At 45.8% G+C, this 14,516-nt stretch overlaps 1 protein-coding gene across 1 annotated transcript; it reads right to left on the reverse strand.

Moving 5' to 3' along the window:
- Positions 1 to 2,377: 2,377 nt before the first annotated feature.
- LOC132389020 (gastrula zinc finger protein XlCGF26.1-like) lies at positions 2,378 to 13,141 on the reverse strand. Its single transcript, XM_059961437.1, has 3 exons — positions 13,075 to 13,141; positions 8,329 to 8,648; positions 2,378 to 8,244 (listed from the first exon to the last, which is right to left on the reverse strand). The coding sequence occupies exons 1-3, from the start codon at positions 13,139 to 13,141 to the stop codon at positions 7,357 to 7,359; spliced, it is 1,275 nt and encodes a 424-aa protein (XP_059817420.1). The 3' UTR covers positions 2,378 to 7,356.
- Between the last annotated feature and the right edge of the window lie 1,375 nt (positions 13,142 to 14,516).

The raw sequence follows: 14,516 nt of genomic DNA on the forward strand, positions 1-14,516 counted from the left end.
TGCTAATTGCGTCATCAGGCGGTGGGCGGGGCCTCGGAAACAAACCCGAAGTTGCTTCCGATCTGCGGTAAAACGGGATCACGTGACCAGTGGAGGGTCTCTCACGTCACCCGTTGACTGTTCCTCGCCCTTCACACCCTGCCCTTCCCACCGCCACATTTTCCACATTATTTTATTATTTCCCTATATTATTTCCAAATTTAAACCAGATACGTATTTAGTTTTTCCCACCATATATTCCCCGGTCCCGTTCCCTCCAGCCCCAAGTCACAGAGCGCTCAGAGTTAGAGTTTCGATTCCCATCCCAGTCAGAAACTGAACTCAGACCCAAACCGGAAATGTGCAGGTTTCATTTAAATCAGTCTATGTCAGTAAACACTAATTTCTATTCACATTCCTCCGGCCTCACTGATCAGGAACACTGAATCATTAAGTGAGAAACAGCAGCAGGAGGCCATTCAGCCCTTCTAACCATCAACAAAATGGCGGCTGCTCTCCCTTCTTAGCCACAAACTTCTGCCCGATCCTCTTTTCCTCGATTCCCCTCGGTCTCCACACATCTGCTTTTCTCTGTTTTATGTGAGGACGATCACTGAGTCTTCACCACCCTCTGTGGTGGGGATTTACAAACATTCACCACCCTCAGAGTGGAGACATTTCCCCTCATCTCAGTCCCGTTCAGTCCATCCATGTTTCAGAGACTGGGATCCCTGGTTCAACCGGTAATGATGTTGCGCATTTCAATGTGTTCACCTTTCAGTCCTCGCTTCTCTAAATGAAAGAGTTATCGCATTTGATCTTTCTTCATATGATGACCCCACCACTCCAGGGATTAGTCTGGTGCATCTTCATTGCACGCTTTATAACAAATACTCTCTAACCTCTTTGTTAATCCTCTGTGGAATTAATTTCCATCTTCTGCAGCACCGTGTTGGTCCAACCACTTACTTCCCACCCTTGTCACTATTTCCACCTTCCACCTCCCCCCTCACCTGGATCCACCTCTCACTCCCCAGCTCTTGCCCCATCCCCACCCCTCTCCTCTTTTCTCTGACTATTTCCCGTCTACTCTCAGTCCAGAGGGAGGGTCTCGGCCCGAAATGTTGACGGTCCATTTCCCTCCACAGATGCTGCCCGACCCACTGAGTTCCTCAGGCAGCGTCTTTGTATCCTGGTAAACTAACAGCCTGACAATGTGGACCATGGATACCCCTTCCTCTAAAAGTCATCGAATCACTCAGACGGCTAATCGCTGACAGGAATTATATTTGTTGGTCATTACATTCCAGCTGGATGGAGTTGATGGAGAGTTCGGCGTGTCCCCGTGAAACAGCCGAACGGCCGAGCTCTCTGCACTGTCCCTCCGGCTCCGGCCAGTGGTGGCGCTGTGGGGACCCCCGGCCAGTGTCTTGAGCAGAGGGAGACGCGCAGGCGCGCTGCCGACACTAAGCCTCGCAACTCCGAGCGGCGGTGAGCCGGGGCCGATGTCGGGTTTGTGTAAATCGGGGGCCGGTAGCAGTGAGAAAGGGCCTGGCCCAAGCTCTGTCGGGTGGCTGTGGGCTCCAGGCACTCCTCAGCCCCGGTTTTAACTTTGCGACCGAGCCCGGGCTGTGGGATCAATTCCTTGTGGTTCTCCAAGGGGTGAAGGGGATCTGTCCGTGTGTGTGGGTAGAGGTTATCAGTGGAGCGTGGGAGTGGGGTTGTAAGCGTGTTGGGTTCTGTTGCGAGAAAGTGGGATGATTGGACATTCCGTGATAGAGGGAGGAGGGTACCAAGACAAACTAAGTTGTAAACAAGAGATGATCTGGTGTACTGGATCAGACAGCTTAGCTCGCGTGTCCTTTCAGGAAACAATTCTCTCTTCATATTAATGACTGTCTAACTTGCTGTTCACAGGATTATGAGTTACAAGATTGTGTGTTACAGAGCCCCAGAGTCCAGGACAGCTGTCTCCGTCATGGGCTGCGAGTGCAGATTGGGAAGGGGGAGGGTGTGTCAGTGACCCTTGAATCAGGGGACACGGGTTTCTACATCCTCCTGTGAGGTATAAATGTCCTTACAGTGAATTCGGATATGCTGGCATATCGGGAGTCTGAAAGGGAAAGGGAATCGGGAAGGGGCTCAGGACAGAGTTTTAACAGAAGAACATGTTCAGGGGTAAAGGGGTACAGGAGCTGTCTAATAGATCATTTTATTTATTTATTTTTTGTTTGTGTGAACTCACAGAAGGTGACTGAGGAAGAAGCTTGTTGACGGAGGATACCCAGAGGCGAGCAGGTCAGGCACAGAATCAGGAATTGAATTGAATTGACTTTATTTCATACATTCATGAGGAGTATGTCTCCATCTAAATGTGCAAAGTGCAATCATTGTAATTTATAAGAGTTTATAATAATTAAAACAGACAATGTAATATAGAGTACATTCAAGTCAGCGTCAGTTCATCAGTCTGATGGCCTGGTGAAAGAAGCTGTCCCAGAGCCTGTTGGTCCTGGCTTTTATGCTTTTATGGTGGTAGCAGCTGGAATAGAGTGACAGAGATGTTATTTCCTTTGTCACGGGTATAGACAGTCGTCTCAAGTGAGGAGTTTGTGTGGAGATGCAGCTTCCCTGGAGGTGGAGGAAAGAGGACACACCAACAGGTGGAACCAGCTGTGGGAATACCATTCTGAGGGTATTTGAAATGTCAGAAGCAGGGGAGATGTGATCACATGTGCAGAGGGCAGGGTTTGTGTCTACAGAACCTCAGTGAGATGGTTCAAGTGCAGGGTTGAAAGCACAGTGTTTGGTGCGGGATTTAATCACTGATTCTGACACAGTGAGAGGGTTAGTTTTGCTGAAAGGCAGCAACATTAATGGAAGACACAGGAACTTCATCAATTGCCAGTTATTTAGCAGAAGTGATCAATCTCTATATTACCTTGACTGAAACTGACACTCACAGTGGTGACAAAGGGGTTCAGTCTGGATTATTTCAGGTTGGAGAGGGGTGTGGAGTTTTGAAATCAATGCCTTGCGGTGCCACCATCGGTAATTAAGCATGTCCGGAGTGGTGGATCACACAGATCAGAAACAGGCCTTTGGCCGGCCATACCTGTTCTGACCATCCACTCACTGTCTACACTGGTCCCATTCATCAGCACTTGGTTCACAGCCGACTGTATCTCGGCAGTTTCAATGCTCATCCTCTTCGTAAATGTTGTGAAGGGACCTGCCTCCACCACCACCTCGGGCAGTGAGTTCCAGATTTCAGCTACCCTCTGAGTGAGAAATCTCCTCCTCAGATCCCTCTGAACCACTTCATCCTCTGCTTAAATCCATGCCCTCTGATCGGTGACATCTCTGTCCCAGGATCGTGGCCGATATGGGCATCAGTGAGTTCTTTCATACGGTTCAGCATGGTAAGTTGCTGTCGAAAGTTAGATCACATGGGGTCCAGGGAGAGCTGGTTAACTGGATGCACAGTTGTCTTGATGGTAGGAAGCAGAGAGTGATGGTGGGAGGCTGTTTATTGGACTTGAGGCCCGAGCCCAATGAGGTTCCTCAGGGTTACACCCCATTGCTCTCATTATTCATTGATATTTAATTATATTTGGATTTGCATAGTTGGTTGAATTCTGTGCTCTACTTGATCTTTCATCGATCATGTTACTATTCTAAAGATTTGCTAAGTATTCTTGTAGGAAAAGATATCTCATGGTTTTATGTGGTATCTGACTATATAAAAGTTATGTACTCTGATAATAAAATTTACTTTGAACATCAACCATTGCTACTTGTCATCTGGATCAGTAATCTGGTTAAGAATATACAGGATATGGAGAGTAGGTTTGCAGCAAGTTAAAACGATTAATTTTTCTCAAAAAATATTAAGTTTTAACACTCCGCTCTGTTTCCCTCTCCACATTCAACCACCCCTCCCTTTACTGTCTTCCCTCTCTGCCCCGTCCACTCTCTCATCCTGACATTTCACATAAGTCCCATGTGAAAGTGAATTATTTTCAGGGAATCTGAAGGGGAATTCTTCACTTTGGTGAAGAGGTTGGTGAGAGTGTGGAATGAGCTGCCAGTGGAAGTGGAGGATGTGGGTTTGATTTAGACACTAAAGAGGGATTTGGGTGAGGACGTGGGTGGGAGGTGTATGGAGGCTCTGATGCAGGTAGCTGGAAATGGGCAGTAACAACAAAAACAGGTCAGCATTGACTAGAAGGGCTGATAGGCCTGTTTCATTGCTGCTTGGCTCTGTGATTCTAATAATATTGTGGTTTGTAATTTCCACAGTTAGTACATTGCTACTAATGTCCGAACCCAGAAATTTGCCCAAACAAGAATTGAAAGACTCTTGGCTGGCTACAAAAAGTGTCTGCAAGCTGTGATACTTGCCAAAGGGGGTGCTACTGAAAATGTAGGGCGCCCAAACATTTGCTTCTGGCCCTTTTCCTTTTTTTGTTATTTTGAAACTGTAATAGATTGAAATAAAAATGTAATCTTGCTTAAATATTAAAGAAATGTGTCATCTCTAACTTTATGCCTTTTGGAAATCAGGTTGTCTTTTACTCGCTGATCTATTCACATTAGCAGAACTTTTGACAGGGGGTCAAAAGCAAGGAAAATCATTGGGAAAATCAGATCGCTACTGGAAGAGTGGATTGGGAAAATCAGTTCTGCACTGGATCTCAAGAGAGAGAATTTCTAGAATGTCTATGAGATGGCTTTTTAGAACAGCTTGTTGTTGAGCCCACTAGGGGATCGGCTGTACTGGATTGGGTATTGTGTGATGAAACAGAGGTAATTAGAGAGATGGAAGTGAAGGAACCCTTAGTGATGACAACATGATTGAGTACACTGTGAAATTTGAGAAAGAGAAGCCAAAATCAGATGTGTCAGTATTTCAGTGGAGTAAAGGAAATTACAGTAGCATGAGAGAGGAACTGGCCAAGGTTGACTGGAAAGGGACACTAGCAGGGAGGACGGCAGAGCAGCAGTGGCTGGAGTTTATGCGAGAAGTGAGGAAAGTGCAAGACAGATATATTCCAAAGAAAACTAAGTTTTCGAATGGATAAAGTATGTAACCGTGGCTGACAAGAGAAGTCAAAGCCAAAGTAAAAGCAAAGCAGAGGGCATACAAGGAAGCAAAACTTAGTGTGAAGACAGAGGATTGGGAAGTTTTTTTTAAAAACTTACGAAAGAAAAGTATGGTCATTAATAGAGAAAAGAAGAACTATGAAAGAAAGATAGCAAATAATATCAAAAAGGATACTAAAATCTTTTTCAAGTATATAAGGAGTAAAAAAACAGGTGAGGTAGATATAGGACCGAACGAAAATGATGTTGGAGAAATTGTAAATGGAGATAAGGATATGGCTGAGGAACTGAACTGACTCCATGTGTGTATATGCAATTATGATAAGAAATACAGACCATAAAACTTAAATGACAAGCTGGCTCAGAAAAATAAATCATCACTCTGGATGAAAACATTAACCAGTGAAATGTGTATGACCCTCCATGGGAGACATCCCAATGATCTGAGCAGACGAGATGGTGACAAGGAAGCATCGAGCACCTGACTGAGAGTTGGAGACTTCTTCCCAGAAACAGAGGAGTTCCTTGCGGAAATACAGGACGAGGTGGGTAACAAAAGTAAAACAAATCGAAACTTCATGAAATACAAACAAACAAAGCAGTAAGTGCAGAAAAGTCCAAGAGAAACCAGACACAGTCCAACACATTCTAGGATCCTGCAGCAGCTTAACTCAATCTGATTACTTACGCAGGTACAATCAAGTGGCAAATATCTTTCACCAAAATCTTGCTTTAAAATACAAACTCATGAATGCCCTCCATCACCTCATGAAAACACCATAAATTCAAGCCTGATCCAGTTTTAGAGCCAAAATCTTGCAAATTATATGATCATCAATACATTATTTCAGATAGGTCAATCCATCTGGTTATAATATTACAGGATAAACAAGCAGGAATAACTCCCCCAATAGATAAAACCATTCCTAACACACATGTTCCTCAACCAGTGGAACACCTCACCACAGGTAGTGTTTGTGTCGTCAGTCAGATAACCTAATTACTTTCTCTGTCAATCTGCTTCCAAATGTCATTCGTTGACATGCCCTGTTGCTGAATCCCCTCTCCTCATCATACGTTCTTACCCCGAACATCGTCCAGGGCCCCAAATTCTGCTCTGTGCAGACCTCCCTCTGGTTTCTGACCCAGCTTCATTGAAAATGCAATTGATGACTTCCCACTCTGCTTTCAGTCTTTAGAGGACAGTGGTGTTCGCTAACAACATTTTAGAAGTGGGGAAAGTGACCCATAATGTGGACATGAGTCGTGATTAAGGAGGTTAACTCCCAATGTCATTCTTCCTCAGCCCAGAGATTAGAGGGGCAAAGAACATCTCAGACAGATGCGCAGTCAGCTCGACTTCTTCAGTCTGCAAGAAATTCAAGGGAAACATATTCACCCACAGAGTGATGACTATTTGGACCTCATCCCAGGGAGAGTGAGAGGTGAACAACAGGGGAGGATTTGAAAGATCTGTTGTGGAACAGAATCACTGGCAGGGTTCAGCCGGCCTGAGTTGACTCTCTACTGTACACTAGGTGTGTTATAAATTCACTAAGTAACAGAGACAGTGCTTAAGATAGAACTGATTCATTTGTCACAGATCTAGTCCCATTAAAAGTGAATATGCAGCAGAAGAAACTCCTCCCATGCCCAGTGACCAGGGTGCAGAACTGGGTGTGGTGAGCAGCAGCAATAATTGCAGAGTTCAACACTTACAATCACTCTCAAAATAGCATTCAGCAATGGTGATGGACAAATATCCAGCATGAAGCTTATTGAAACTTTCTCCCCTGTGTGAATCCGGTAGTGTGTTGTAAGTGTAACACACTGTAAGGTTTCACTGCTAATGTAATGACCTCTCTGTAATGTTTCACTGCTGAGGTAGTGGTTTCTCTGCAGCAGCAATGTTTAGGATACAACTAGAGATAACAGGGTTTTGGAGTGCTGGGCTATCCAATGACAGAAATGTTCTTTCTTGTGAGTCTGAATGAGAGAATTTCATGGGCTTTTGCTGTGGAGAGATGAGAAGCTACAAATGGGGAGAGTGGGCCCTTTTTTTTTACTTTACTAACCCTTTAGTCAAAGTAAGAATTATGAATCACATCTTATGTACTGTTCGTTATTTTGGGGTATTGATTTGTAACAGGGGACGCGGCACAGCATCCACACACATTTGGCTGAGCTAGGGGGCTATCACCCCCTATATTAAGCTGCTAGCCGGAGTGAGAGTTACATAAGGTTAGACGACTGAGTGAATACATTCCCACATTAACAGGAGGTTAACGGTCTCTCTCCAGTGTGAACTGACTGGTGTGTCAGTAGGCGAGATGACCGAGTGAATCCCTTCCCACAGTCTGAGAAGGTGAATGGCCTCTCACCTGTGTGAATTCGCTCATGTACCTTCAATTGAGATGATTGAGTGAATCCCTTCCCACAGAATATGCAGGTGAACGGCCTCTCCCCAGTGTGAACTGACTGGTGTGCTTGTAGGCCAGCTAACTGTGTGAATCCCTTCCCACAGTCTGAGCAGGTGAATGGCCTCTCCCCAGTGTGTACTCGCTGATGTACCTTCAATTGAGATGACCGAGTGAATCCCTTCCCACAGTCTGAGCAGTTGAATGGCCTCTCCCCAGTGTGAACTAAATGGTGTGCTTGTAGAGTAGCTAACTGAGTGAATCCCTTCCCACAGTCTGAGCAAGTGAACGGCCTCTCCCCAGTGTGAACTCGCTGATGGACTTTCAGTTGAGATGACGAAGTGAATCCCTTCCCACAGTCCAAGCAGGTGAATGGCCTCTCCCCAGTGTGAACTCGCTGATGTACCTTCAGTTGAGATGACCGAGTGAATCCCTTCCCACAGTCTGAGCAGGTGAATGCCCACTCTCCAGTGTGAACTGACTGGTGTGTCAGTAGGCAAGATGATAGAGTGAATCCCTTCCCACAGACTGAGCAGGTGAATGGCCTCTCGCCAGTGTGAACTGAATGGTGTGCTTGCAGGCTAGATAACTGTGTGAATCCCTTACCACAGTCTGAGCAGTTGAACGGCCTCTCGCCAGTGTGAACTGACTGGTGTGCTTGCAGGCCAGATAACTGTGTGAATCCCTTCCCACAGTCTGAGCAGGTGAACGGCCTCTCCCCAGTGTGAACTCGCTGATGTACCTTCAGTTGAGATGACAAAGTGAAACCCTTCCCACAGTTTGAGCAGGTGAATGGCCTCTCTCCAGAGTGAACTGACTGATGTACCTTCAGTTGAGATGACCGAATGAACCCCTTCCCACATTCTAAGCAGTTGAACGGCCACTCTCCAGTGTGAACTGACTGGTGTGCTTGTAGGTTAGCTAACTGTGTGAATCCCTTCCCACAGTCTGAGCAGGTGAATGGCCTCTCCCCAGTGTGAACTAGCTGATGTACTTTCAGTTTAGATGATGAATTGAATCCCTTCCCACAGTCTAAGCAAGAGAACGGCCTCTCCCCAGTGTGAACTGACTGGTGTGCTTGTAGGTTAGCTAACTGTGTGAATCCCTTTCCACAGTCTGAGCAGTTGAAAGGCCTCTCCCCAGTGTGAACTCGCTGATGTACCTTCAGTTGAGATGACGAAGTGAATCCCTTCCCACAGTCTGAGCAGGTGAACGGCCTCTCCCCAGTGTGAACAGACTGGTGTGCTTGTAGGCCAGCTAATTGTGTGAATCCCTTCCCACAGTCTGAGCAGGTGAATGGCCTCTCTCCAGTGTGAATTCGCTGATGTATCTTCAGTTGGGATGAGTAGGTGAATCCCTTCCCACATTCCGAGCAGGTGAACGGCCTCTCCTCAGTGTGAACTCGCTGGTGATCCATGAAGTCAGATGACCGAGTGAATCCTTCCCCACAAATTCAGCAGATGACCAGCCTCTGCCCAGTGTGAACTGACTGGTGTGTCCGCAGGTGGGAAGACGACTGAATCCCTTCTCACTCACAGAACAGGTGAATGGCCTTGTCCAGTGTGAACTTGCTGATGTACATTCAGTTGAGAAGACCCACTGAATCCATTCTCACAGTCTGAGCAAATGAACGGCCTCTCCCCGTGTAAAATTTCCGCTTTGCCAGTCGGTCAGATGACCAAGTGAATCCCTCCCCACAGCCTGAGCAGGAAGGATGATCGAGTGAATCCCTTGCTCCACTTCTTAAATATCTGGACAGAGACAGCAAAATTGGCATGTTGTGTTCGAAATTCCCGTAGATAAATTCCTTGTTTTTAGCCTGTAAAAAGATTTATAAAATCCATCAATGTGTGTGGGGCAACTTTTCATATGAGATCACTTGAGTTGTCAAGGTGTGATCTGGCAACACACTCTTACAGTGAAGTTCAACCCAAGTTGGAGAGAGAGATCATCTTCTAACTGGGCACAGTGCTGGTATCTGGAATGACCATCAAACTCTCTGATGCTCTTCCTGTCTCTATAAGAATGGGGCATCTCTCCCATCTCCAATCTGTGACCTGGCTCAGTTTGACTCTCGCCATTGGTATTGTTCCCTCTTCCCACTGAGCAGCACGGGCTCCTGGCCCCACAGTAACTGAAATACTCTCACACATTCCATGCACCCACCACTCTCTGGGTAAAAATCTTACCCCTGACATCCTCTTGGTATCTATTTCTAAGCACCATAAAACTATGCCCCTTCGTGTTAGCCATTTCAGCCCTGGGAATAAACCTCTGCCTATCCACATGATCAATGTCCCTCATCATCCTATACACGTAAAAAAGGCTCTAAACATAAACAAGGAAATTACACATAGCTTTGGGAAATTGTCAGAAGTATACAAGATTATGAGGTTATAGGGTAAATGCAAGCAGCTTTTTCCACTGAGGTTGGGTGGGATGGCAACCAGAGGTCATGGGTAAGTGGGGAAGGTGAAAATTTAATGGGAACATATGGAAAAGCTCTTTACTGAAATGGTCGTGAGAGTGCAATGACATGTCAGCACAAGTGGTGAATACGAGCTCGGTTTCACCATTTCAAAGAGGTTTTGATGGAAGCCTGGATGGTAGGTGTATGGAGGGCGATGGTCTCGGTGCAGTTAGTTGCAATAGACAGCTTAAATGTTTTTTTGGCATTGACTAGATGGGCCAAATGGCCTGTTTCCATTTTGAATGTCTCCATTATTCTATGACAGAGAAGCTGGACAAACTTGTTTGGAAGGGAAAACTTGTTTGGGAGCAGCAATGGCTGGAATTTCTGGGAGCAATTCAGGAGCTGAGTGATCGACATATCCCAAGGAAGTGAAAGCATTGGAAACCAGGAGGACATAACCATAGTTGAATTGAGAAGCTAAAGCCAACATAAAAGCCAAAGAGAGGGCAAACAAAAGAGCAAAATCTATTGGGAAGCTAGAAACCAACAGAAGACAATGAAAATGTTCAGATGAGCTCAGGGCATGGATGATGATTAATGAGTCTTGGTTGCACCCAAAAGTCTGAGGCATTTAAAGGAACAAAATATCCGGGGCTTCAATATAGCCAGAAAGCCAAGATTCCCTGCACCAGTTACGTTTCAACTGTTACATTGTTAGGCACATAAAGTCTCTACACCCTCAAAATTTCACTTCTGAAGGCCTCCCACTTACAAAGTACTCCTTTGTCAGAAAACAGCATGTCCCAATCCACACTTGTCAGATCCTTTCTGATACCATCAAAATTGACCTCTCTCCAATTTAGAATCTCAACCCATGGTCCAGACCTCTCTTTTTTCATCTTTATTTTGAATTTCATGGCATTATGAACACTAATTTCTGTCACCAGCCCTGGTCATTGCCTAACAGCTTATTGCACACTTCTACATCGGGAATTTTACGTACCAATTAAGGGCACAGTTGACAAACTTTACCCCATCTAGTCCTTTTACAGTATGGGAGTCCCAGTCAATATATGGAAAGTTAAAATCGCTTACAATCTCAACCTTTGTTTCTTGGCATGGTCTGTGACCGCTCTGCAAATTTGTTCCTCTAAATCCCTCAGACTGTTGGGTGCAACCAAGCCCCTATAATGGCCACAATATCATAATTCCCTGTCCTGAGCTCATCTGGCTTTCCTACAATGCTTCTTGCATTGTGCTATACACAGCTCAGCACATTCATCGCACCATGCTCAACCATTTGATTGCTGACTCTGTCTGAGGTCTGAACAATATCTGACTGGTGTCAAGAAAACAAACTCTCCCTCATTATCACAAAAACAAAGGAGCTGATTGTGGAGGACAGGAGGAGTGGAGCCACAGATAAGGGCATCACCCTGGGACTAGTGACCAACCGACAGCTTCCCCATTTTCCGAATCCCCAGTAGTGGGCACTTAATCTGGACTCCACCGCGTTTGAACCCCTTCCGTCAGCGGCCGACCCTCATGTGATTCTGTGCTATGACACTAGGGGGTGCTCATTGAGGAAAGCCAATATTATGCACCCCTCGAGCGAGAGAAGTTCCCAGTCATGGTGATTGGACAGGATTAAGGAAAAGAGGGCAGCACATTACTGGCCGATTTCCGGATTTCCTTTGGTGGCAGACAGGACTGGTGGCTCCCCGTACCATCGTTAGGGTTTGCCCTGGGTTCAAGTCAAAGAGCCCAGAGTTCCTTGCCTTCACCCTGAGGAAACAAGCCTCCAGCAGCAAGGGAGACTGGCAAGACTTGGCCGTGGGCCAACTCCGATACTGGAAGGACATTGAGGTGAAGATGGGACATCTGGTAAGACTCTCTTTTAAAATTGACTGAACCCAAGACATTGCACACAATCTCTGCTCAATTTCAGGCAATGAATTTGACTGCACCAACTGCCCCCTGTCTGGATCACCGTGAAAGAAGGACAGACTCTCCCATCCCTTCCTCAAAACCCCCTCTAGCCTGAGGTAACGTTCCTTGAGGATGGAAGCTCTTTTGTGGATCCAGCAGGAAAACGATATTCTGACTATACAATAGTGACATACAGTGAAGTAATTGAGAAGGCCTCTTTTGAAGCAGCTGTCTCCGCCCAGAAGGCTGAGCTGTTTGCTCTGACTCGTGCCTGTATCCCAGCAACAGACTAAAGTGGGAACGTTCACACAGACTCCCGTTATGCATTTGGAATTGTACATGACTACGGGGCTCTCTGGGAACATGGGGATTCCTGTCTTCCTCTGGCCACCCCATTAGTAATGTCACCTTTGTAAACAACTTACTCACCGCTCTACAGCTACCTCGAGCTTTGGCTGTTATTTAAAGAGCGGCCCACACCCACATGTTGACTGAGTCACTAAATGCAATGCTTTAGCGGATGAGACAGCGAAAAGTGTGGCACAATCCTAGTAGTTGTAGTCTCCTCGGGTTCCCATCAGGCAACCCTCTGTGTCATAAGCAGAACAGGTTTGCCAGACATGGGAGGTACATACTTTTCATGGGGACATCTCTGAGCAGCAGCGCAAATTGTGGTCCCAGATGGGGTGCTAGAAAGAACCCAACCTAGTTATTTGTATTACTCCAGCGGGACAGGTTTGTGTTCCTACACAGTTTTTACCAATATTGGTCGATCATATACATGATTTGACACACCTGAAAGGAGGGAATGGTTGGTAACCTGTACCCTGCACACTGGGTACGAGTCCCTTGCCAGGTGTCTACAAGTTGATTTTATTGAATTGCCTAGAGTACATTGCTATAGATACTGCTTAGATATTATAGATGTGTTTAGTAGATGCATTGAAGCTATTCCAACTACCAATAATACTACTATGTCTGTTGTGAAGTTATTATCATGGGAAATAATTCCCAAGTATGGCCTGCCAGAGATGCTGAGCTCTCACAATGGCCCACACTTTGTGGTGAAAGTATACGAAGGGGTACCAAACGAACTAGCTATCAAGCAACAATTCCACGATGTACACCACCCACGGGCCGCTGGCAGAGTGGAAAGAGCCAATGGCACTCTGAAGAGTAAACTGGCCAGACTAACAGTGGAGACTGGACTCACTTGGTTGAAGGTCCTACCATTAGCCTGATTCCACATGAGGGTCACCCCACAGGGGAAAACAGGGTTGTCACCAGCTGAAATCATTTCCGGATGGCCCATGAAGACACCCTGGGAACTAAGGCCTTGTGTACCATTGCTCCCAGAAAGTCTACCAGCAAAATTGGATATGCATATATGAAGGGAAGAGATTGGGAAATATTTATGCCAACTAACCAAAATTTTCCAAGCATTACATTCACAGGTATGACAGGCTTACAAGGAAGAGAACTACCCCACAGAGAGGAGTGACTATCCCACCATAGAACCTGGGAATTTTGTCCTAATCAAGAACTGTGATTGAGGAAAACTCTGACCTCAGTGGACAGGACCATATCAGGTGTTACTGACCACTCCCATGGCTGTGAAACCGAAGGGGCAATCTCGATGGATACATTGAACATACTGAAAATGTGTTACAGAAGGAACTGAGGAGAAGGGCTCTCTCGGACTTAAGGAAAATGTATTCGTTGATAGTGGTCTTTGTGTTTTGCCTTATTGCCCAAACAATATCCGTGGGCCCCCATGTTAACACCTTTCTGTCTTTCTGTCACACCTATGCCATACAGGCAGAACTAGGGGCCTGCTGCGTTTGTGCTGCAATTTCACAGCATGGTAAAACTATGTTTCCAATGTCAGTAATTCCGCTCAACCAGAGTGAGGAACTCTAAGCCTGGGATTTCTCAAATAACACCCAGGGAAGTGAGGTGAGGAACTGCGGTCCAGTCAGAGATGACAGTGGCTGTCAGTGTTTTGAGGGATGGTATCTCAAGTTCCCATCGAATGGAACTTCCTACACTGGGAAACATGAATCCTGGTCTTAGTTGCAGCTGCCCAGCAGCAGAGAGGAATAACGGATTGAGTGCTTTTGGATGATCGCTTTTCTCGCCTATGGAGTAGCCAGGAATTCACGAGAGACAATCAATTTACCTACAGCACTTGAGGAGCTGGCCACAACACTGCAGGGACCCTGACAGAAACACAGGCCCAAGTAACAGAAATATCCACCGAAATGATTGCAATCTGGCAAACAGTCCTACAAAATTGTAGACTTTATCCCAGCTGAGAAAGGGGGCACCTGTGCTATTATTGACACAGAATGCTGCACCTATATCCCTGATGAATCTACTAACATTACATCCCTCTCCAAGCACACTGCCAAGGTGATTGATAGCTACTAGATAGAAAGCAGGGCATGATTTACATCGGTTCACTGAAGGATCGAAGCGGTGGTCTTTGAAGGTATGTTCAGTAATCAATGTAACAGGATATTGCATTATGACCTAATAGTTGTCCATATCATTGTTATAAATACTGTTGTACACTGTTTTTTTCCCACTGATAAGTCAATGTTGTACTCATTTGCTTTCCCTGCAAAAAAATACTGCTTTGTTGATCATGTAATGATCAAAAGGAGGGAATG

The sequence above is a fragment of the Hypanus sabinus genome, unplaced genomic scaffold (assembly GCF_030144855.1).
Source record: "Hypanus sabinus isolate sHypSab1 unplaced genomic scaffold, sHypSab1.hap1 scaffold_460, whole genome shotgun sequence".
Taxonomy (NCBI): domain Eukaryota; kingdom Metazoa; phylum Chordata; class Chondrichthyes; order Myliobatiformes; family Dasyatidae; genus Hypanus; species Hypanus sabinus.